Here is a 25,881-nt window from a genome sequence, read left to right as displayed (position 1 = left end):
TGTGACCTATATGCTGAAAATGCTGTAACCTTTATTACGATACTGATTACGGGTTGAATATCGGTTTAAATGGCCGACAGTCGGGATCCAGACTGACAGGGGCTATTCTCCCTCAAGGGGCTTCTTTGCGCTTGCCCCCCTGTCAGAGCACCGGCAGTCGGGATACTGACCGTCAGGATACCGATTGTCGGACCGCCATACCACACCCACTGATTACGTGGTATGCTGTTTACCTGCTATGAAAAATAAAGACCAAGACTATATGATCCATTGTATGGGCTCAATTAATCAAATATACTACACAGCGTGACAAAATCAACAATAGAATCTTCATCACTGCTCTAAATTAATAATACATCATTTATTGTATTTCCCTGAAAGGACCTGTCCAATAGAATTCATATGGACAATACAATTCAAGACATGAGAATCTGGTAGCTAGGTCAGGCATAATCAGTAGATCACAGACACTAGTCATGTTATACAGAGACACTGTTCTCAACCACACTCGGGTTCAAGTAGGGATATGGCAAACGCATGTTCTTGTTCCTCTCTTTAATGGAATGGGAGATCTCAGCCAGCTTGTCCTGGAATTTCTTTATGTAGGTCTGTGGAACCTCCTCTGTAAAACGCACATCAGGGTACTGGCCCAGAGGTCTCTGCAAGGGAATGGGAAATCTTTTTAAATGGATGCCCTAAACACAATTGTTTTAAAAACTAGGTCCAAACATACATGTGAAGTTGTGTGTAATATTTGTGCTGGCAGTGTATCTGAGATCAGTGTTGCTATGTATCACAGCCACTGTGGAGAAACCAATCATCAGGCATTAGGATTCACTCTCCTAAGCCCGCCCCAGACTCTCATTGAATAGTTTCACAGGAGTCTGGAGGTGGGATTAGGAGAGTGAAGCCTAATGCACGTCCCAGGTTCTGCACTGTGGCTCTCTCTGATACACAGCGCCGATGCCACTCCCGGATACTATACCAGCACATATATTGCATACATTTTCACATGTATGTTTATATGTACTGCAGATGCCTCTGCTTGTTAGAAGCAGTAGAGGAACATAAAAGTACTAAACCTTAGTGCAATATTTATACTGGCCACCAGTACTTACCCGGTCCAGTGGCTCTCTACTGAGCAGCCACACAGTGGATATGCCCAAACTGGTAGTATTTACTTCAGGAAATGCAGCCAGAATACTCTGGATCGTGCTGACTCCTTTTACTGTGGGAGGGGGGCTTCTCATTGATGGGGGACCATTAGGCATCCAGGTATAGAAGTCAACCTGCAATGAGAAAACAGATCTTAAGGGCTTCATACTCCAGCAGGGGGCAATCCTCGGCCCCACTGGAAGCCGCGATCCACCAACCATACAGTATATGCCGTTTCTGCGATCCCACTTGGGACCAGGGTATCGGGCTTTTTTACACGTTTACGATCCCAAATCCGCACACGCAACCATCAGGGATTGGGAGATTGTTCCAATACACCACTGGTGTATGGGCAGCTTTAGACAGGAACAATTTACCCCAGATAGAAACAAACATTTTCATAATACAATACAAGACCATTGGATGTGTTCCCAATGGAGAAGATGAGTGACCACTTTATACATCTGAAATTGTGGACCCAGATCTTGGCCAGTAACCAGATTCATCAGAGTGTAGTACTATGAAATACATAAGCAAATGGTTTGTATAAAATAGGCTTGCAACATGTATGTTATAGTTGTCAGTGTAAAGTGGTGAATAGTATCATAATAAAACATTCAAAGGTAAAAAAAAATGTTGGCATTGAGGATGTGCAGCACAGTTATTCGTTTCAGCAATCCTGTAGGCCAATGTCTCCCATGGTTGATCTCATTCAGATTAGTCAATTTGGTCTCCAATTCTCCAAATCAAAGAGAGTATGAAAGACACCACATATGACAGCATATTGCAAAGCTCACCTGACCACTGTTGACAGCTGCGTGCTGAGCAGAACAAGTGAAGATCACCATGGTCAGGTACTTGATCAGAGAGGCCTTGGTCTGCAATGATGATGGTATTCCTAGCAAAGGGAATAGTCCATTAGTCATCTACACCTCTCCTATACCCTGATGGACCATCACAACTTATATAAAGCACCATATACTGACAACCAAACAGAATAACAAGGTTGAGAAAATTGGATTATAGTGGATTGGATTTTGTTATGTCCTTTGTAGCTGGTTTTAGATATCCAATGTTTACTGTATGTAAAAAAGCTGAAATTCTATCAAATACAATAGTCTATTAGTCATCTAGATCTCTCCAACGCACTGATGGAAAACCAGGATTACCAACATTTTAAAGATCAGGTTGGCTCATTGTGGACACCATTGGGGATTCAGTTAGTATCGCGGCGGTCGGAATCCCGGCGGTCGAAATCCCGACGCCGGAATCCCGACCACCGAAATCCAGACACTTTGTCCCTCTATGGGTGTCCACGACACCCATAGAGGGAGAATAAATGAGTGTGCCGAGTGTAGTGAGGCACCTGGCCCGCTGCGTGGCGAACCCAACAAGCCCGCAAGGGGGGGGGGGGGCGATCCACATCCCCCCTTTGTCGGGATTTCGGAAGTCGGGATTCCGGTGTCGGGATTTTGACCGCCGGGATTCTGACCACCGGGATTTAATACCGCTCCCCACCTTTGTTATCCGGCATCACAGAACAAGATGTAACTTACTTACCTGTAGATTTATACTCCAAGAATCCTTCTTTGAATATCTCGGCCACCCAGGCCTGAAGTTCAGGGTCTGTACTGACCACCGCATCACTCTCATAGTAGTAATTCACAATGTTGCACACAAAGCTCAAATGGATAAAGCAAGAGGGACAATCAGTGAAGTAATAAAGTATTGGTGATGTACATAAGAGAAAATTGGGATGTACTGTAACTTTAAGGTTTTCTATATCCCACAGCATATTCACACTAAAGCCCTGTACACAAGGGATGACAGGTGCCTCGTGCTAAATGAGGTGCCTTAGCACAGATCGCTCTGCACACATGCACTGTACCTACAATGTGTGCTGAGCCATCTGTGCAGAGCAGTGCAGACAGGATAGACAGTGCATGCAATTGTCATTGCTATAGGGTGTACACATGTAGCGACCAATGCTTCATTTCTACGCAATCTAGTCAGATCGCTTAAATCTGTGTATGCCTCTTAAGACCAGTGGAACACAGTTTTATTCAAAGGTGGAAAAGTAGTTACTCCCTCTGGGTGGGCAGCTGGGACAGAATAATGTTTCTCAGAACTACCTCTCTACAGCCAACCAGATCTTCATCCCATCCTCCTTGTACAGGTAATTGGGAATGGCCTCCACTCCTCTTTCCTTGATGTCATCAGGGAGACAGAGGCTGCTGTAAGTGACCTCTTCCATTGCTTTTCTTATCAGTATCGGCACCCCTCCTTTTCCAGTTGCTATAGCCTGGGGAAAAGGAAGGTGGTGGATGTGTGTTCTAGGTATTAACAGATTGTAACATTTAATATATCCCTAAAAAGTCTCCATTTCCTCTAAGCTGGAGCGCTTTTCTGTTGCCATTATATAGTACATGATCTTACCGTATCAAAGAGGCCCCCAGGACCAATAAGAACATCTCTAGCAAAGACATTGATCTCAAGGGTGTAACGAAGATGTGGAAGGATTAGCTGGGAAAGTAAAAAGATATTGTCATTATAATACTAATAAAAAATATTAATAAAGACCTTCATGAGTAAATGATGCATTTTAAATAATGTAATATAACAAAAGGGCCAAATGTATTAGCCTCCGAGTTCAGCGGCCATGCAGGATGCTGGTCGAACTCAATTTATTTTAAAAGGAGCAATCATTTACAAGGCAAACCCATGCCTTGTAAATGATTGCCCCTTTAAAAAAATCAGAAGTATGCTGGGTCTGTTAATAAAGGGAGGTTAGGTTAATGCACTAGGTCAGTGGTTCCCAACCCTGGTCCTCAAATACCCCCAACAGTGCATGTTTTCCAGGTCTCCACACAGAATCACAGGTGACATAATTAGCTCCACTTGTGGATCTTTTAAAATCTGTCTGAATAATGAGTGCACCTGCTGGGTGACCTGGAAAACGTGCACTGTTGGGGGTACTTGAGGACCAGGGTTGGGAACCACTGCACTAGGTTTAAGCTGGGAGGGGAGGGGTTTGGGTTGGGCTGCAGGGAGGGAGGGTTAGGCTTTGGCAGAAGGTGGAGTTAGGGGTAGGCTGTGGGGGAGGGTAAGTTTTAGGCTGAGGGGGAGGAGGGTAATAATATGTCTGTTTGACCTTTATAAGCAGATTAGTGTCTTCTGCTGGTTGCAGTGAACTATGTCCAGTTGTCACCTCTCCAGCCTCCATTTTAAAATATACCATTAGCCTTTTTCTAGAGCCCCTTATGTGGTATTCCCTGACGATAATTTAATAACAGATCTCACCTTGTACACTGGGTGGCCCATTGGAAGTTGTCTGGTGGTGGCAATGTTGAAGACCTCAGCAAAGAGATGAGTACAGAGAAGGTGAGTCACCACTTCATGCACCTGGAACTCAGAATTGCGGACCCAGATCTTGGCAAATAACCAGTCACATTCAGAATCACTTGGCAGGAAGATTGGAACGTTCTCTCCCGGAGTTTGTGCCAACTATAATAGAGACGGAACTGTCACAACAGTGCCATCTTGTACCACATAATCATCCTCCACCAATTAGGCCATAAAGCATATTATGTATCCCTGTATCTATGTACAGTATATCCATACACAAGTTTTTTTTTTAATCTTTACCTGGTGGGTGGAAAATGGCATAGGAATAATATGCTACAGTAACTTTAGGAGATGGTTGTAACCTAAGAAGAATAAAACAGTAGCTCGCTGTTGACCCTGGATAGGTGCCATGAATTTGTTCTATAGGAACATACATTTAAGGTGTCATTGTACGCCAGATGAACACCACGTACTAACAACTATGTTTCCTAGAAATGTTTGAAATCAAGTAGACATAACAACAAAGACTTGCCTGGATGGCTATTGGGACAAGTTGGTCTTGAGGGTTCTTCCACAGTAAACACATAGGGGCAGTCATGTATGATTGCTTTCCATTTATGGAGTTATTGGCTGGGACCCCCTGCAGAATCTTGTAATCTGACAAGAAAACGTTGCCTTTCTGCAAAACACAAGCACCAGTTTATTGCAGAGTTTCTGGGTTGTTAAAGAGGTGTTTTTTAGGCCAGTGCCCATATGAATAAATAGAATCTCATGGCCACATCTCACCTCTAGTTCTTTCTTAAGACTGGTGGTGGTCCCCAGAGATGCAGCCACCATGTTATCACTAACTGGGAAGTTCTCAGGAATTTTAGAGCATTTTCTGATTAGGGTAGGATTAATGCCATTGAGATATTGACTACCAAAGAAGTAGTCCTCTTTCCATAACTCAGCAACCACGTCTAGGGATTAAAGATATAAGGGACATTTTATACAATCATCTGTTATGAACCTTCGGCACTAGGCATGTCACTTCTATCCCGCAGTCCCCACTGGTCGCTAGGCAATGGGAATGTTGGGTGACCACAGGGAATTCTAGGGCTGCTTCTGACAGCCTGGACTTGTCTACGTGCAGCACTGAAGCTGCACCAAGTTACTCATTAAGGGGGCCTGTCCACTCTGGCTCTACTGAACTGTCTTAATATCTCTTAAAAGGCATTCTTTCCTGCTATTCCTTGATGGTTATATTTTGTGCTTGGATGTAAACTGCTTGTCCATGTTCTAGGTCCCCACCACCCGTGCTTATCCTGTTGATACTCTGATGGATTCTCTGCCTGACAGAAGTTGAGCCCAACCTTGCCTCATTTTTGTTTTGTGCCTGTTAACCCTTTGAGGTCCTCGGTGCTTATCTCCAAGTACTCAGCCAACAAGTTACCATCTGCACAGTGTTCCTCCAACTCACTGCATCTAACAGTCTGTGAATATCCTGACCTACATCTACACCATTCCCAGAGAACTCTTGTCTGTAACTCTTGTCTTAAGTACTTCAGCTAATATTATTTTGTGTAAGCACCAACAGCTAGAGTTATAAGCCCCTGCAGCCACCTCAGTATCAGTGGGCAGATCAAGAACTAAGGGAACAGGAGGTGGCTGTTAATGACCAAGACCCTCTCATGGCCTCAGGGTTCTAACACAACTGAGCTGGAGTTCACTAATGCATTCATGTGCTCCTTAACCACTGGCGTAACTAGAGCTCAGCAGACCCCGCGGTGGCTTGGAGGCACTGGGCAAGTTTGGGCAAGCTATTGTTACCGCCGCCGCATCTGGTGCTGCCGTGCCAGGACCACCAGATCCTTCTTTCTGCTGCATTCCCGGCGCTCCTCCTGATAGAAAATCACTTGCCAAATGGCCGCCCCCCCCCTCAGAGCAGACGGTTAGTAAGGATGCTAGAGGAGGCGGCAACCTCCTCTTGCATCCTCAATAACGGTCTGCTGTAAAGTGGCGGCCATTTTGCATGTGACATTCTATCAGGAGGAGGGCCAGGACTGCAGACAGGAGGATCTGCTGGTCCCGGCGGGACGTGAATGGACCGGGCGGCTGAAGAAAGTAAGTAGTGAGTGGACGGATGGGGGCTCAAATTGTAGTGGTGGGGGGCGCTGAAATTGAAGTTACGCCACTGCTCCTCACACGGTAGTACTCTATTGTCATATGATACACACAGCTTACATGATAAAGAGGTGACGTATGCAAAACTAACTTCTGTTCTGAGATATTCATCTTACTTCAAAATGTAAACATAAGTTGATAAAAAAAGAGTAGACATACCCAAGCTATTAAAACCTCTCCGACAGAAGACCAGTTCTATATCATCTAGAGCAGTCCATGGTTCTGGACTCGTAAAGCCTTGCGCTGCCATTTCAGTTACCCTGCAAAAGCAAGTAGGATAAAGGTTTCAAATAACATATACCAGATTTACTGACACATACTGTACCCAAAATAGAATTTGGTCTTGGTCCTACAGGTCCCTTACCCAATTACAAGGGACCTGCAAATTAATTTGCAGATTTGTTCTTATGACCCAAGCCCGAGTATATCCCTGAGAACAATGTTATTACTATACCAAGACATTATCACTAAGCTAACACAGTTAATATAATGGCCAATAATATAATATGTCTAAAGGATAGACTCTTTGAAACTGTTATGCTTGAACTCCTTTTATATCATCCTAAATACATAGTGGGGGAAATGTACGGTACTTGTGTAGTTTCACTGCGACACGCTACGTTATGGTGTCAGCATAGGCCAAGCTATGTTGTCAGCGTAGAACAATGGCAGCCCTACGTCGTCAGCGTAGTGTCCCCGTCAGGCAGCGTAGTCACCGTACTGTCCCCGTGAGCTGCAGCTCTGTCCCCGGCATCCTTGGCAAGCCTAGTGAGCGTCTCTCACACAGCGCCAGTAACCGCCAGATCCCTTGCGCCTCTGCGTTCCTGCGGGCGCTGGCAGAGACGCGCTCCATCTGCCTGGGATGCACGAGTGTCTCATAGGCAAGTGCGTCTCAGTAATTTATGTGGCAGGGTACGGCAACTCTGCCCATGTCCGCTTCACGCAGAGGGTCAGGGTTAGGGGTTCGGTAGCGCGTGCGTCTTGTGCACAATAAAGGATGCATTTGCCAGGTTCATTTTCCCTGTGCCCTTGCGGAGCTCGGTGACTCGCTGCACTCGCCATACTTTATAAAATCAACTCCACGCCGACGTGGATAGTGGGGGTATGAACAGGTCGGGGGGGACGCATACTGCGCCCCATTGCGGGGCGCGCTTTACTCGCCATGCTTCAGGCTGACGTGGATAGTGGGGGTGTTTCAGAAACACATTCCCACCTGTCATGTCGGGCAGGTTAAAAATGGTCAATGGTTCCCACGCAATGTAATATGCTCTGATACAAAGCTGACTGACTACACTATCTGGATAACGCTGACTGACTACTCTTACTGCTTAAGCTCCGGTTAGGCGCGAATGTACACACAGTCACAGACACAAGCTGCCGACTATGCTGTCTGCGGGAACACAATGCTGTTGCTGACAGAGATGCTGACTTCGCTGACTACACTGGCTGCAAGAACACGACGCTGGTGCTAACAGGGACACTACGCTGACTACGTAAGTGGCGCCGTGAAACTACACAAGTACCAAATGTACTAAGATCACCAATTAAGGCCGATCCGCGATATGAAAGGGTACAACCGCGATTGGCCATAATCAGCCAAAAATACAAATGGAGAATACAGCAGATAGACTGTAATGTATAATATATCTGCCGTATTCTCCTGATTTGTATTTTACGATGGTGAAGCCAAATAAGTCCGATGCGGCTGCGATCCCTTCGATGCTGCCCTGTGTAAAAAATTTAATAAATAAATCATTCAAAAAGAGCCTACAGTACGTTCCCTCCATCCGGCATTTACCAGCCCCGGGCTCTTTGAGCCAGTCCTGGTTGCAGAAATACAAGGGGGGAAAAGTTGGGGACCCCTGTATTTCTATAACCAGCACCCAGGTTCATAGCCTGGTCCTGGTTCTCTATGGGGGAGAATATGAGAAGGGGTTCCCCTTATTTTGTCAACTAGCACCGGGCTCAAACAGCCAGCGCTGCCATGTCACAGCCAGGGAAGACTTTTGACACAAGCTCCCCAGGCCAAAACATGACAGCCGTGGCTGATCAGCCTGGGCCAGGCTAAAGCCCAAGGCTGTCCCCAGTGCCCCTGGGTGGTGGGCACCGGGTTGATGGCATAAAAGTGTGTAAAATATAGAACAACCTATTGGATTTTGTTGTGGAACTACAAGTCCCAGCAAGCCTCCCCACATGCAGGGACTTGGAGATCCACGAGTCCCAGCATGCAGGGTATTAATGGGCCCACTGGGTCTTGTAGTTCTACAACAGAACCAATAGCCCAATAAAACACAAACACACCAAGAAAAAGAGGGATTTTGTACTTACCGTAAATCCTTTTCTCCGAGTCCACAGGTGTCACTGGAGTTACACTGGGGAATAGAAGGCGACCACAGGGAGCATGGGCACTTTAAATAAAAGATTAGAGTGGCTAACTCCTCCCCTTCTACTTCCCCTCACAGGTCAGTCGTAAAAGGTTGTGCCCGGAAGAGAGCAGGAAGATAAAACACACTTCTGAAGAGGAGGTTAACACCACATACATCATTCAATACAAGAAGTAAAGAAGAAAAACTGTGAGAAAAACACTGAAAGTTCAAACGTACATAGTCAACAGACATAATAACATAACCAACGTAACCCTAGCAGGGAAACTCCAAGGTAATGATCCTTGTAGGAACAAGCCCGAAGGCAACAGAAGAGAACAGCGCTGGATGGCCGTCCAGTGACACCTGTGGACTCGGAGAAAAGGATTTACGGTAAGTACAAAATCTCTCTTTCTCCTTCATCCACTAGATGTCACTGGAGTTACACTGGGGACGTCCCAGAGCCTTCAACCCAGGTGGGTGAGCGCTGAGAACCCCATAACACCCTGCGGCCAAACACTGAAGCAGGAGCCGCAAAGGTATCAAACCTGTAAAACTTAACAAAGGTTCTACAGCCTGACCAGGTGGCAGCTCGGCAGAGCTGCTGGAGAGAAACCCCTCGGGCAGCCGCCCAAGAAGAACCCACCGACCTGGTTGAGTGCGCCGTGATGTAAGCAGGAGGAGTCCAAGAAGAGGTGACATAGGCCTGACGGATAGTCAACCGAATCCACCTAGAAAGCGTTTGCTTTGAAGCTGGCCATCCACGACGTAAGGGGTCGTAGGTAACAAAAAGGGAGGCAGACTTCCTGATGGGGGCTGTGCGGGATACATAGATTCGCAGAGCCCTAACCACATCCAGGGATCTCGCTTCCGGCGAGTCCTCTGGAAGAGCTGGAACCACGATGGGCTGGTTCAAGTGAAAGGCAGATATTACCTTAGGAAGGAAAGCCAGACTAGTACGGAACTCCGCTCTGTCAGCATGGAACTGAAGAAAAGGGGAGCGACAAGAAAGAGCCCCCAGTTCAGATACCCATCTGGCAGATGCCAAAGCCAGCAACAGCACAACCTTCCACGTCAGATAGCGAAGGTCCACCTCCTCCAAGGGCTCAAACACAGAAGTCTGTAAGTACTGAAGGACCAAGTCCAGGTCCCAGGGAGCCGTTGGAGGATGAATGGGTGGCTGTAAACGGAGCACCCCCTGGAAAAAGGTTTGCACCTCCGGAAGAAAAGCCAACTTCTCCTGAAAAAAGTTGGAGAGAGCTGAGACCTGTACCTTTAGGGTATTCAGCCTCAGCCCCGAAGTCAAACCTTCCTGAAGAAAAAGGAGGAGTCTCGACTTCTTGAACAGGCATGTGGAAGCACCACGCCTCTCACACCAAACCACATATGAACGCCATATACGGTGATAGTGTGCTGTGTAACCTCTTTCCTGGCACGCAGCATAGTGGGTATAACCGCTCTAGGTATACCGGCCTTCCTCAGGATGGAATTTTCAGCAGCCACGCCGTCAAATGAAGACGACCTAAATCTGGGAATATGAAGGGTCCTTGGCTGAGAAGGTCGTCCTGAAGAGGCAGGGACCACGGCTCGTCTATCAGCAGTGCTGTCAGATTGGTGTACCAAGACCGACGTGGCCAGTCTGGTGCTACCAACAGAACTGTGACTCCCTCTCTCCAGATTAGTTGAAGCACTCGAGGTATCAATGGGAACGGTGGAAAGAGGTACACATACTGGAAGGGCCAAGGAGCAACCAGCGCGCCCACCCCTTCTGCTTGAGGGTCTCGCGTTCTCACGAAGAACCGGGGGAGCTGAAAGTTGTGGCGGGACGCCATCAGGTCCACTTGGGGACAGTCCCAGCGATGGATCAACTTCTTAAAAACCTGAGGGTGTAAGCACCACTCTCCCTGATGTACGTCCCGCCAACTTAGAAAGTCGGCCTCCCAGTTTTCCACTCCAGGAAAACGGCTGACAGGGCCAGAGCGTGGACCTGGGCCTAAAGCAGGATCCTGCTGACCTCCTTCATGGCCGCGCAACTGAGGGTGCCTCCCTGCTTGTTGATATACACCACGGTCGTGGAGTTGTCGGACTGGACGCGTACGGCCTTGCCTTGGAGGAGAGGTCTGGCCTGGAGAAGAGCGTAATAGACTGCTCGGAGTTCCAGAACATTGATCGAGAGGAGACTCTCCTGTCCATAACCCCTGGAACTGAGGGTCCAGGGTGACAGCTCCCCAACCACGGAGGCTGGCGTCTGTGGTGATGAGGGTCCAATCCCAAATCGCAATCCTTCTTCCTTGTTGAAGGTTGGAGGTGTTGAGCCACCAAAGCAAGGACAGGTGAGCACGAGGGGACAGGGTCACCATCTGCTGCAGGTGTAGGTAAGAGCCCTACCATTGATGGAGGAGCGACAGCTGGAGCGGCCGAGAGTGAAACTGGGCGTACTGTATCGCCTCAAATGTAGATACCATCTTCCCCAAAAGTCTGGTGCACAGGTGCACGGACACTTGCCTGCGACGCAGGACAAGCCTGACCAGGACCTGTAAGGACTGGATCTTGTCTGCTGGCAGAAACACCTGCATCTGGATGGTGTCCAGGATCATCCCTAGGAATAAGAGATGCTGAGTTGTGTGAAGCTGTGACTTGGCGAAGTTGAGAATCCACCCGTGGGATGTGAGGATCTTCTGTGTGAGAAGAATGTGCTCCAATAGGGTTTCCCGGGAACGACTCTTCAACAGAAGGTCATCCAAGTAGGGGATGATAGTAACTCCCTGCGTGCAGAGAACCTCCATCATGACCGCCATCACCTTGGTGAAAATCCGAGGTGCTGGTGAGAGGCCAAACGAGAGAGCCTGAAACTGCCAATGCTGTTCCTGCACTGTGAACCGAAGGTATGCTTGGTGGGGGGCCAGATGGGAATGTGCAAGTAAGCGTCCTTGATATTGATAGAACCAAGAACTCTCCTTCTTCCAAACCTTGAATCACGGACTGCAGGGACTCTATCTTGAATCTGACCACGTGCAAGTACGGGTTCAGATCCTTTAATTGAGATTAGGACGTACCGAGTCATCCGGCTTTGGCACGAGGAACAGACTGGCGTAGTAGGCCCGGGTACGCTGTTTTACAGGAACTGGAACCACCACTTCCATTTCTTGTAATTTGGCAATGGCTGCCAATAACTGTTGTCCTTTCTCTGGAGGAAGAGGAAGTCCAGTTGTGAAGAACCTGTTTGGGGGAGACAGACTGAAGCGAATCTTGTAACCTAGGGTCACAAGATCTCTTTCCCAGGCGTCCTGACAGGACTGGAGCCATAAGGGACTGAAATTCCGCAGGCGAGCTCCCACGCTGGGATCCCCCAGATGGGATGGAGGACCATCATGCAGTAGGCTTGGTTGCCTTGGGTCCAGTGTGGTTGTAGAGGCGCCTCTGCCGCGACCTCTGGAACCCCGGTGAGATGGAGCACCCCCTCTGGATCGACCTCTGAACCTGCTTGAAGGACGAAAGGCCCGAACAGAAGACATCTGGGCGGTTCTTCGAGACGGGGGTGGAGCTGCCGAAGGGAGGAAGTGTGACTTCCCGCCTGTAGCCCGGGATATCCATCTATCCAGTTCTGGTCCGAACAGGAGCTCACCATTGAAGGCCATGGATTCCACTGCCCACTTTGATTCAGCATCCGCTTGCCACTGGCAAAGAACTACAATTCTCAGCGGACCCATTAATGCCATGCATGCTGGGACTTGTGATTTTCCAATTCCCTGCATGCGGGCGAGGCTTGCTGGGACCTATAGTTCCAAATCACAACCTAATAGTTTATTATTCTATTTTTTTACACACTTTTATGCCATCAGCTCAATGTCCACCTCCCAGGGGCACTGGGGACAGCCCTGGGCTTCAGCCCAGGCTGGGGGTGCCCTGGAAGGGGAAACCCCTTTATTGGGGGGGTCCCCACTCCCTCAAGGATCCAACCTAGGCTAACCAGCCACAGCTGTCTTGTTTTGGCCGGGGGAGCTTGTGTCAAAAGTCTCCCCTGGTTGTGTCTTGACAGCGCTGCCTGTTTGAGCCCATTGCTGGTTGCCAAAATATGGGGAACCCCTACTTATTTTTTCCCCTGTATTTTGGGAACCAGGACTGGGCTATGAGCCTGACTATGGTTACAGAAATGCAGGGGAACCACAGCTGTTTTTCCCCCTGTATTTCTGCAACCAGGACCGGCTCAATGAGGGTGGACCGCACGTGTTTATTTATTTATTTCTACACATGGAAGCAGGGGCGTAGCTAGGGCGGAGCCGGTGGAGCTCAAGCTCCAGGCGCAGAATGTCACTTGGCGCCGGAGCTGTGCTCACTGCCGCCGGTTCCCCCGCCCTGTGCCTGGCATTGCGCGGAGACAGAGTGCACCGTCGGGCCACCCGCTCACCCCATGAGTCCTGCTGCCGCCCGCCCACCCGCGTATCGCATAACGAGCCTGCCTGCGAGACTCCGGCGGGATTAAGAGGGATTCCTGGTGTGTATGTGATACATGCCCAGTGACCGCTGTCTCTGTCTTCCAGCTGTGCGGTCCTAGTGCTGTACTGGGGCAGCAGCCGTCATGGACACTGCGTACATTTGTGAGTGGGACAGGAGACCCCGTTCCAGCCACTGCCCCTCCATCCCCCTGGCGTGTGCCTGGTCCTGCCGCAACCTCATCGCCTTCACCACAGACCAGCGCAATAAGGAGAGAGGTAACAGCGCAGCAACACCAGCTGTCATCCAGCCAGCCACCTGTCCCAGCATCTTTTTATCACACAGTTATCAATGATTCTCAAATTGTAGCACTGATGTCACACAGGAATTCAATGAGAGTCAGGGACAGCATGACATCACAGGGCTCAGGGCGTGCTAGTATCCTAGCTTGTATCCTAGTGGGAGAAAGGACCACTGACTTCAGATGGACAGTGTCCGGGAAGCGCTGAGTGAGCGTCGGACACTGCGGAGAGTGGCGACAGAATTTGATAATTCAAAAGATAGGCCGGCCACTGATTGGCCGCTCTCTCAATCAGCGGCCATCCTATCTTTTGAATTATCAAATTCTGCTGCCACTGTCCGCACTCCACAGTGTCCACCGCTCACTCAGCGCTTCTCGGACACTGCGGTCTGCAGACTACTACAACCTTCCCTCCGCCGCTGCCCAGATCCTTGCTACGGCGCTGACCGGATACCCGCTGTGGCATTGCTCGCCACCCACCACCCTCCACTGCAGCTCCCAGGGGAGATATAGCTACACACTGCTGGGTGGGCTACTGCGGACTACTACAAGCTCCAAGCCACCATCGCTGCCCCGATCCTTGCTGCGGCACTGACCCTTATCCCCGCTGTGGTGCTGCTCATCACCCGCCGCTGCAGCTCCCAAGGGAGATATGCCTGCACAGTGCAGGGCGGGTGTATAGGGTAACTACAGCCCAGACTGTCCTCACCTGCTACCCGGCTCAACTGCCACCAGCCACGTCCTCCCAGCCACTGCCCCCAGTGCTGTCTTTCCAATTGGGGTGGGCCCCTAGAACACTTGGGCCCCAAGGCAACTGCCCATTATGCCCAATGGGTAAGACGGCACTGAGGCTGCACCCCCTTTTTTCCGTGCAAGAGCCCCGCCTACTACAAATCGGGGGGGGGGCGCGAAACATGCCCTTGCTCCGGGCACCGTGGCACCTAGTTACACCACTGCATGGAAGCCTGCACATATCTAACTGATCCATGCAGGCTACAGCCCAATACATCTGGAAAATAAGGGTATTTTCCAGGCATATTTCCTGCTGATTTACCGGCCGTGTTCAGCATAGTCCTGATAGTAAATTTGGATTCAGCCGATGGTGTATTCATTCATAAAAATAAATAAAAATTAATACACCGGTCGTAAAACAGATTACACACAAATATTTTCGGTTTAGTAAATTATCAAAAGCTAATTTACAGATGTTAAATTACATTGATTTTGGATTTACTAACACTAAATACATACGTGGCCGTCTTGTAGACGTTGAAGCTGCTATGTTTTACAAAAGAGAACTGGTCGTTAATGGGCAGATCCTCAACCTTGTCTACCGCAATGCAGTGAGGGGCGCCTTCTGCATAAGATTTCCACCTGCAGGAAACAAAGGTTAATGCTATAGAAAATCTTCAAATATATTATTCTTACATGTACCATGTCTATCTATTCATACTCCTATTGATTACAGAGACATTAACTTTCTTAGGGATGGCCATTGGTGCATTCACCATCGATTGCCATTGATGGCTATACTGCTATACTGATAGTCCACACACTTAGGTTTGATCCGGACAAGCTCTAAGGTTTGAACCAGTCAGTCTCTCTGCAGCTCTTACCTTGAATCCTTCCTTAGGGTTAAAAAAATGACAAGAGCCTCAAATCGACATGTTTCGGGACATCAAGTCCCTTTTTCAAGAATTGAAAAAGGGACTTGATGTCCCGAAACATGTCGATTTGTAGACTATCATCCACCTCAGAACCCTGCCTTATCCTCCTTTGTATCTTAATGTAATCCATTTTTAAACCACCTGTATTTGTCAATAAATGTGATTTTTAACAAGAGGACTCTTAAAGATACCTTGATGAGAGCAGAAAACGACAGCACATCATGAGTACGGGTATGCCACCCATATTTCAGTAAAGAAACCATTATATGTATGACCGCATCTTACATGTGTAAGTGAGGTGAGCATTTACTGGCTACGTACCACAATTTAGAAAAAATAATATTTTTACAGATACCATTGCCATTTTTTTGCTTATATTTCATATCCACACATTGGAAAATCGACTCCATGAGAATTTTTCATCTGATCTTGAAGGGAATTTGACATCACAGATCGTAGAAAGGAAGTATAACACCGTACCTTTCACTTATATTCTTCTGGTGCCTGTACAAGGGAAGCGCTAAGCTTGGTTTACCACCCTCCTTTTTTCAAACCATGGCTTAGTGTAGACCGATTGATCCCACAGGAATGTGTTACTTCTTGAAAGAATTAGCTATTTTTCAGAATAAGGTCTACTTACTTTAGGAATGGAGTTTAGATAATATTTCAGACCTATTCAATGGAAATATAGATATTCGGCAAGAGTGTCTTTGGTCTTTTCCTGGTAGTTTAACAGTCAAGATAAATAGCTATGAAATTTGCCATTTGCTAATCATAAACATACGTTCATAAGGAAATGAAAGATATCCTGGCCACTAGGAAGACATTATTCCACAAGGAAATTACCAAATTAACTAAAAGGCAAAACTTTCTGTCCCCTAGAACAGGGGTTCCCAATCTTTTTCAAATCACGGCACCCTAGAGTATCCACGGGGTATCCACGGCACCCCTAGGCCCAATAAAATAAATATAAAATTAAGTAGATTGTGTTTAAATGTGCTTCTTAGGTTCAGTTATGTGGTAAAGGGCACACATTTTATGATTGGCAGCCACCAGCACTGGTTTTGTCCATAAATAATTGACCATAAATAATTTGAGTTGGTCCTGGTCCACCAAACCGTGGCACCCCTGCAAGTGTCCCGAGGCACCCCAGGGAGCCACGGCACACAGTTTGGGAACCACTGCCCTAGAAGAAACAATATATTCCTTAGAGACACAACGGCAAAAAAGTTGTACTAGATGTACAGTATATTGGCCACTCACTTGTGATTTTCTCTCTTTTTCTCCAGTTCCGCTGTCCGTTGTTCCTTTAGAAGAGGGTTAGTAGCCCCAGATAATATGATGCCTGAAACAGAACAGAGTACTGCATTGTAGTTAGCTTGGTTATTATTGATGGTTATTGATCATGGACACAGAAGAATCAGGTGTCTCCATAAGGTGAAGGAAGGTCCATTAGTGGAAACCTTGCCACATACTGTATAAAGATATGTATGCTGGTTCTCTTCACTAATCCCAGCTATAGTTCTGTACACCAACATGAAGATGAAGCTCATGTTGTGGTTTATGATAATGTGATGTATTGGAGTGAGAACATTTATCTATCCCACAATGATGACCACCCACTTAGACCAGGTGATAAGATCCCCCAGGGAGCATAATACAAGTCTGGATAGAATCTCACCCTTTCCCTCTGGTATTGCCACAGTTATTCCAGTAGGTAGCCATTGATAAAAAGGGAACTGGTAGAGCCGACCATTAGGGCAGGTCACATTGACATATCGGCAATACCAAGCTAGTGACTTAAAAACCTTGTAGGTCACTGTGGACAACCGAACCAGCAGGAGCTCTCCAAGATCTTTCTTTGTGTCAACTTCAAACTCAGTCACCTGTAAAAGCAGAGCGATGTCTGAGAAAAATGCACCAAGGAACCACAGAATGTTACTAGGACACATACTGTACTATGGATCGGGGAAATTGTAGACAGATAATACTTTATCAATGTACATAGCATTTTACAGAAAAATATAGCTTTTTATTGACCACACGTTTTGCATTATTTTTTGGGGAATACACGGAACCCCATTGCTTTAAAGTTAAATACCAAAAAATTCTCATTTGTTCATATACGTAGTGTTACACTGAGAAAAAGTCTAGTGGAATTTTTAAACTGACGAATAAAAACCTGAGGTTATAGGCTTTCACTTTTTGTTGGATCCACCACTAACTTAATGCTAGTGAAGCTCTACTTTGACCAGGCAACAGTCCATGGATGAAAGATTATGCGTCACTGACGAATTTCCATGGTAATGCCCAGCGTTTTCATGTGAACACCCATGAAAAGCTGGGTGTTCCCATGGGCGTGTCAACCCACTGCCGCCCCGTGCCCCACCCCGCCCGCACTGGTGGGTGCGAATGGGACGGTGAATTTGCTGAAGACCAATCTCACGAAGACCAAGTTTCACAGCGGACTCTATGAAGACATCTTGCTGCTGGAGATTTAATCAAGCAGAAGCTACTTATTATCTAGGTTATATCAATTGCAGGGTATGGAATTCTAATCCAGATAATGGCCCTTATTCTGATCGATGCGGATATTCCCGCTTGCGTACGGGCCGCCGATGTTTTTCTTCTGCGCATGTGCAGAGGTCACTCTGCGCATGTGCAGGCGATTTCGCCGCAAGGATTCTTTATACGCCGCACAGGGGGCGTAGAGGGGCGTTAGGGGCTACTTATCCTCATTACCCTATGCATACGCCCCGCGTTTCATGGGCGTTCCCATGCAAACGCGGGGCGTATGCATGGTAATGAGGCCGTGACGCGTGGGTACGGGGCGGGCATCTGACATCGCCGGATGTCAGCTGCCCGCCCCCATACAAGATTTCACACGGACAAGTGTCCGTGTGGTCTTGTGTTGCGGGACCTGGTGGAGCGTGCGGCCCTGCATTCGATGTTCGGCGACCATCGAATGCAGGGGCTGCTCCCACCATGGAGGAGGCGTATCCCCGTCCAATTTCATGCGGATCGCCACATATCCGCGTACGGACGGCAGGTGGCGATCCGTATGGAAGGCGGGGATTCGCCTGCACGGTCGTGGCCGCATATTCTGATCGGGCCGCACCGATCAGAATAAGGGCCAATGAGAGGTATAGTTAGTGTATATTGTCTATATACTGTAGGCCAAAGGAACAAATCAGACCACTACTTTTTACTGTATAACCAGTATCAATTATTTTGTTGTTACACAATAAACTGTATGTACATTTTTATTATTCAGAACATGTTAAGGCTCCCATTTTAGGAAACATTCAGTAGGTTATTCACATTGACTAGAATATTACTACTAGCGGTGGCTCCTACCTGTTTTGGGTAGGGTGTCTACCACTATTCATTCATGGAGAGGAGGAGAAGAGAAGACGGTTGGGTCCAAGCACCTGTGCAATAGTTCTGGCAGGTGCTTGTCTACAAATTTTTTATACCCCAGCTTCTATGGACTGCATCGGCTGCAGCCCATAGAAGCCGGATCTGGCTGCCGGGAAAGCAGGAAGTGGCTTCCCATAGGTAGCATACTCTCTGATAAATGCAGCCTGATCTGGCAGTAGCAGAGTGCCTCCCACAGGGACTGGCTGACAGTGGTTGGATAGAAGGTAGCACTTCCAATAGGAATTCACTGCCAGTCATGGTAAAGCCAGTGCAGCCATGGACTACAACAAGTTTACTGCAGTGCTGTCTTTTACTGGGGCGACTGCAGTCCTGCAGTTTTTTCTATAAACGAGAATGCTACGCTCAGTATTTGCCAATAAAACATGTTACAGTACCTATGCCCTGTAATTTAGATTGCAAAGTATATTATCTCTGGAATATTGTGTAATGTGATATCAACCAATCCAGTTACCAGCTCTAAGAAGTCCGCCAAGCAACTGTGTTACTACAATAGGAGTATCAGGGCAGTTTAGTTCATACCCAACCAACACTGTTACTTCTGTGCACAGTACATTTCCTGTAGGTCTAAAGATGATACCTATCTGAAATATCCATCCATAGTATACATACACAGCTTCTACTTCCTATAATGATTAGCCTGCAATAGTCATACCTCCCAACAGTCCCGATTTTATCGGGACAGTCCCGATAATCAGGGCCTGTCCCGCTGTCCCACCCGCGGGCGGCAGTGTCCCGCTGTGTGGGGGGGCTGTTGGGAGTCCCCCCTGTCAGCTGCTAAGCAGCGGGGAATAGACGCTGTGCGCATGCGCACAGCGTCTATTCCCATAGCCAGGGGGCTGGGGGCATGGCTAGAGGCTCACAGAGCCTCTGGGTCATGCCCCCATAGAGGCAAAATGGGGACGTGGCCTCGCGGGGGGGAGCCGCGAGTATAGGCCATGCCCCCAAATTAGGCCACGCCCCCCGAACATTTCGACGCGCCTCCGGCGCGCAGCAGCATCTCGACTGCTGAACTGCAAAAGTTGGGAGGTATGAATACTGATAATATTGTTCATTCCATTAGACACCTACTGCTCCAGGTCTGAAGTTACTCCACTTATGATTCAGTTGATGCTTATCACTTTCTGCCAGGGTGCCCACAAGGACAATGGAGACTTGATCACAGGTCCCAGCACCCAGGTCAATCCCTGTTGAAATCTTTAGCTTGTAGGTCCTCATGTCTTCCGGTAACGATGCCTGATGGAGCAGCGCTGGATGAAGTGGACCAGTTAGAAATGTCTCAGACCTGAGGGTTAAGCATCAACTTAGATAAGTTCATTATTTTGTGTGATTATCTATCAATACTGCAAATTTACTAAAGGCAAATTCAAAGGAAACATCCACATACATTCAGACTTAGCAGTAGACCATTGGAATCAAACAGCCATTTTTATAAGTAGACAGCAAAAGCAACCTCGAGATTTAGTGACCATTGGGTTCATAAACCCAATAGCACCCTCAGAATAGTGCAAACAAATATACCTACAGGTGGTCGGCGTATTTGACTAAAACACTACACGACCCGGTATGATCTGTCCAGACTGTATGATGTTGTCCTCTCAGCCTGGGCTGGTTTTGAAAAATAGTGGAAAAACTCGGCTTGAGGCTTCTTATATTTTTTAAAAACCAACACTGGACTGAGCCAGCAGGGGGATGTGGTGATGGTGGGGTAACACTATAGCAGGGAGGGGTGTGGATCGTATTGTCGACCCGACTTAGGTCGACAGTCATTAGGTCAACACCGTTGGGTCGACAGGCAACAAGGTCGACAGGGTTCTAGGTTGACATAGATGAAGGTCAACATGTGTCTAGGTCAACATCTGACAAGGTCGACATGGTTTTAGGTCAGCAAATGTGTTAGGTCGACATGGGTTAGGTCGACAGGTCGCGAGGTCGACATGGGTTTTTTCACTGGTTTTTGACCCGAATGTTGACACAGTCGACATGGACACAGTTGGAAGTCAACCACAGCTCCTCACATCACTCGCTTCGCTCGCAATGCTTCGGGCACGGTGCCTCGCTGCGCTATTTTATTCTCCCACCATGCCCTAGTGGAGGGTAGGGCATGAAATACCGCCTGTCAGCACATATCGGCTCAAAAAACTGTGAAAAAAACCCATGTCGACCTCGCGACCTGTAGACCTAACGCAGACATGAAGAGGCTGCTGGTGCTTGTAGTACACCTTTAAAAACAATATTAGGAACTCTTAAATAATGATTAACACCATATCCCCCACCACTAGGGGTTCCGGGAGTAGTCAAGATCTGGTTATCTCTTGTCCATTTTTCCAAATGATTCCAGCACTGGGCTGAGCAGTTTGGGACTGGTTTACATTTTCAGGGAGACTCCATGTTTCAGTCTCCCTGCTACAGCTTTACACACTCCCTGCCTCTCAGCAGTTTTTTGGAAAATAAGGGGAACCTTATGTTGTTTTGTCCCCCTATTTTCCTATACCTGGACTGGTTATTGAATTGGAGAGGGGCTGAATACATTTAGTTATTACAAAATTAACCAATTGTGTCCTTGCTCCCCCCCCCCTGTGTATCTTCTACCTCTTTTCACTTTCAGCAAATTCAGTTATTTATTTTGCACAGAACATATTTGATGCCAGTCCCATTGGTGAGGTTTGGTGGCAGAGCCTCCAATAGCTGCCCCAAATGTAGGCCAGCCTTCTGGTACCTTTTGGCACTTAACTTGCGAATGTCTGAAGGCACAATACTTTGGGGTTTGGGTTCTTCAAGTAGGGATTGGTATGCAATCCCGGCGGTCGGAATCCCGGCGTTCAAAATCCCGACGCCGGAATCCCGACCTCCGAAATCCCAACAAGGGGGGGCATGGATCGCCCCCCCCCCCTTGCGGGCTGGCTGCGCTCGCAGTGGGCCCGGTGCCTCGCTACGCTCGGCACACTAATTTATTCTCCCTCTATGGGTGTCGTGGACACCCACGGTGGGAGAAAGTGTCGGGATTTCGGCGGTCGGGATTCCGTCGTCGGGATTTTGAACGCTGGGATTCCGACCACCAGGATTTCAACTGCATCCCCTTCAAGTATTATCTGACTCAACGCTATTCCCAACACTATTTCCGACTGGGGAAATAGCGGTGGGCGTCTATTCAATTCGGTCTTGTCTGACAGCATTGAAGAAGAAGATGGACAGAACGGGCCCGACTTTGAAAACTGTCTGGCCCGTTTTGTTGATTACGGCCGTGAATTGTTGTGATCACGTCCGAATCTCGACAAACCACAGGCGATTACGCAGACTTGACCCCTTTTCACCGATCACGAAGCGGGACATTGAATCCCCCCTGGCAACATGCTGTCGAGCAAAACAAAAATGGGCTGGCTGTCAGGACAGAGCAACAGTTGTGACCCAGGATTGAATACCCCCTTACTCTGAAAATCTGTTATCTTGGGGCATAGCTGAGGATGCTCTAGATAACTGCAGTTTGCAATTTGCTGTAAATATGTATTTATTGGCCAAGGTCTGCATAGCAGGACTTTAAACGGCTGCAGAATGTCCTGATTTTCATGCTTGGCTGTCTTTGATGAATGTAATGGTGGAGTATGGCCCTCATTCTGGTTGATTCGCAGCGGCCGCTTGTCCGATATTTTGCGTATGCACATTCACAGCAGCATTTCTGCACATGTGTATACGCTGGGTGCTTGTGTACTCTGCGAAAAGTCTGTTCGCCGGGTGCACGCACCCAGCCTTGTGAGTGTGTGGTGGAGAGAGGCATGGGGTGCCGGGCTGGTCATTAGCATATGTGAATGCGTTCTCATGAAAACGCAGGGTGTACACATGCTAATGCCTCCAGGACGCACGTGCGGAGCACGGAGAGCTGACACAATGATGTCTGGACCACCATTACATATGCCATCATTCAATGGTTGCCAACCATGGAAAGATGGGGGAGGTTCCCACTGGCATGCGAATGGATGTTCATGTAAAACATCCATTCGCAAGCCTAGCGAATGAATCCTGCTTGTGAATAGGTGGCGCCGACTAACCATTTGCAAGGTGGGGTTAGGGTGACTTGCAGGATGCAAATTTGCATCTGAGCGAGTCAACCAGAATAAGGGCCAATGAACATTATTTGTGTATCTCAGTCTGGAGTTGTTTTATATATGTAGTTGCTCCAAGTCGTCTCCACTGAAAAATGTACTTTATGTTTTGGGATGTGTGACTTTAATATATATGTGCACTATTTTAGTTATAATTACAATTACAATCATTTGGGGCCTATTTTGACCAATTTGGTCGGGTCCAAATTCAGCGCCTACTCCGATGTTTGGGACATGCGCATGCTCGTGTCTGTGCATGTGCAAACTCAGGGAGCTAACAGCTTTGGCGAATTTCACACTAGCCGGGTCATTCGCTCCAGAGGGGGCGAGCTGGGTATGGAGCAGGGGAATGCGATGCCTGCTTGGGGCGGGCGGCTAATGTCACATGATGTTAGCGCCCGCCCCCGTTTCTGCGATCTTCGTCAGTTCAGACTGACTTTTATTACCGAATTGGAGAGTCTGAATCAGGCCCTTTATGTACCCATCAGTGACTGCTAAATCCTGTAATGATGGCCACCAAACCTCACCAATGACCAGCTTTTTGTAATAGAAACCCACACAAATCCCCCTCAGTAAATGTACCACTAGGGAAAGATTTAGAGGTGAATTATCTAAGTTAAACAGCAATGCCCCATCGGAATAAATATTGAATAAATTAAGACCATTTTAATCATCTATAAAGGCAAGGAAAGTTGTATTCTCTTCTCAATCCCATTACAACAACAAGGGCCACGGAAATACCATAAGTAATACCAGGGCCGGATTATGCCTTCGGGGGGTCCAGGTCACTTTAGACAGGTGCCCCGCTCCCACTTGTCTGTACTGGCTGCAAAGTGCATGGGAGAATATTACACTGTCAAAACACATATTAAAGATAGTATAAACTTGGTCAATGGGTAACTGCAGGGGCGGAGGATTAACCGCTTCGGTGGTATGCCCGGAAGTTCTCCGGGCTCTGCTGTGCTGTCACAGCGGGCTGTCCCGGAAAATTTCCGGGCATACCACAATACAGTAAGTAGATGTGCGCCAGTGCTGCCTCCAGCACTGGCGCACTATGCGCCTACATAATGTCCATTCGTCTTTCCCCCGGGCACTCCTCATCGCCGCTGCTGCAGGTCAGTCCCCTCCGCGCCGCCACAGATTACTCCCCTCCCCTCACTTGTCCATCCGTCGGTCCCCGGGCACTCCTCACCGCCACTGCTGAAGGTCACTCCATGCCACCGCAGGTCACTCCCCTCTGCGCCGCCACAGATCACTCCCCTCCGCCCCCATCCATCATCGCTGTGCACTCGAGCCAAACACCGGAGCACACTCCATGCTGATGCCAGGCACTCCTCCTCCTCCTCCCTGAGTGGCTGCTTGGGGCCGCTGCTACTGCTGCTGCTTCTAGATGCAGCGCACTACAGTTGAGTGGTGGGTTTTCTTGGGGCAGGACAAACCTGCCCTGTTAGGTTTGTCCTGTCCCATGAAAACCCACCACTCAAGGGGTTAATATAAACATAAACTTATATATATATAAAATACCATATGAAAAGCCTGTGTTTGTCCCTCTGTACCTTACTCTGTAGGAGCCCTGACAGGCTCAGCACTGCCTCTGATTAAAAACCCTCCCATGCCTCCCATGATGAGGCCGCTGCTGCTGTTCTCCATGGGCATGAGAAGCATATGATGAGCTCCACCAAGCAGAGCTAAGCACAAACCTCTCAGTGTGTGCAAAATGTCATGGAACATGTCAACTCGCAGTAATGCACTGCACACTTGTGACGTTGGTGTGCCTTGGCTCCCGATGCTCAGCACCATTAATCATTGTCACATTGGCAGATCGACGAAGCTGCAGCACTTCCCCACCCCATGCACAAAAACTTTAGCTTAAAAAAAAAAAAAAACTTTTAAACAACATGCAAATCACAGGGCACCCCTACATAGAGGGGTACTGATCCCCTGAGTAATATACATGCAGTTAAATCCGGCCCTGAGTAATATGCATACAGTTAAATTTTGCTCCTTATCCACTAGTTCAGTGTAGCATCACAATCACCAATAAATGAACAACAAATGTATTTCGCCGTTACATACTTAAAGGTAAGTTACAAGCAGCACCTTACTTTTGTTGTTGCGCCCACTGGCCATCAGTAGAGAGACACCTGGTTTTTCTTTTTCGACACCTCTGGATCGGGTGATAAAAGCCACAGCACCAACTGATTTGGAAATATCTATTTAACCAATTACAACTGTCGGTGCGAAAAGTAAAGTATTATTAAAAAGATTTGCAATTACAGTGCATGCAAGGATGGCAGCAGGCAGGGATGGCAGTTCAAAAAGACTGACACACCCAATGGCTGTTACACTAACTTTTATACTGAAGCATACCTGTCACATGACAACCTTCTCATCATGGCTTTATGCCAAGTATTACCATAATAGATATGGTTAGGTGACAAGTCATTGCTGCATCATACATTGGGTAACATTTTCTCTGTAAGTACAGATTCTGCTTTAATATATGAATCATTTTTTTTGACTATAGTGAAGCCACTTTGCTACTCTGTAAAAACTGTATAAAATGTATCAATTCTCTCAAACTCTCTCTGCACATGTTACATTTGCCCCCCCCCCCCCCCTCCACCCGCAGTGCACATGGTATTGCCCATTTTGAGAACAAACTTAACCTGTGATCAGGTCTTAATTGGGCTCTGTATCCAGACCACATTGTATCCTGCACTGTATCCCAATTTGTGTCCAACCCACAATGTATCCTGAACTGTATCTAATATGTACTGTACCCGACACACACTCTATCCTGCACGGTATCTGACGTGCATTGTAACCGACACTGTATCTGACCCACACTGTATCTTGCACTGTATCTGATACATCCTGTATCCTGCACTGTATCTGTCCTACACTGTATCCTG

The 25,881-nt window shown here is 47.8% G+C and overlaps 1 protein-coding gene across 1 annotated transcript; it reads right to left on the bottom strand.

The window, feature by feature from the left end:
• Window positions 1-285: 285 nt before the first annotated feature.
• On the bottom strand, window positions 286-25,269 carry LOC146059215 (polyunsaturated fatty acid lipoxygenase ALOX15B-like). The gene is made up of 15 exons (XM_083171332.1): window positions 25,072-25,269; window positions 19,938-20,151; window positions 17,110-17,314; window positions 16,692-16,773; window positions 15,013-15,135; window positions 6,823-6,923; window positions 5,287-5,459; window positions 5,033-5,179; window positions 4,456-4,659; window positions 3,592-3,678; window positions 3,288-3,457; window positions 2,716-2,837; window positions 1,953-2,053; window positions 1,119-1,289; window positions 286-659 (listed from the first exon to the last, which is right to left on the bottom strand). Exons 2-15 carry the CDS (start codon window positions 20,082-20,084, stop codon window positions 480-482), a joined length of 2,013 nt encoding a protein of 670 aa, XP_083027458.1. The 5' UTR covers window positions 20,085-20,151; window positions 25,072-25,269; the 3' UTR covers window positions 286-479.
• Window positions 25,270-25,881: the final 612 nt, after the last annotated feature.

Source organism: Crinia signifera, chromosome 2 (genome assembly GCF_055691185.1).
Source record: "Crinia signifera chromosome 2, ASM5569118v1, whole genome shotgun sequence".
Classification (NCBI taxonomy): domain Eukaryota; kingdom Metazoa; phylum Chordata; class Amphibia; order Anura; family Myobatrachidae; genus Crinia; species Crinia signifera.
The sequence above is the reverse complement of the archived record's forward strand: the minus strand, read 5'-3'. Positions and strand labels throughout refer to the sequence as shown.

Excerpts from the sequence above, each read along its gene's own strand:
- LOC146059215 (XM_083171332.1), bottom strand. The coding sequence starts at position 20,084 with ATGAGGACCTACAAGCTAAAGATTTCAACAGGGATTGACCTGGGTGCT. Across the intron at positions 3,679-4,455 it reads TGGGCCACCCAGTGTACAAG|CTAATCCTTCCACATCTTCG; the intron begins GTGAGATCTGTT and ends TTACTTTCCCAG. Across the intron at positions 660-1,118 it reads GTAGAGAGCCACTGGACCGG|AGACCTCTGGGCCAGTACCC; the intron begins GTAAGTACTGGT and ends ATTCCCTTGCAG.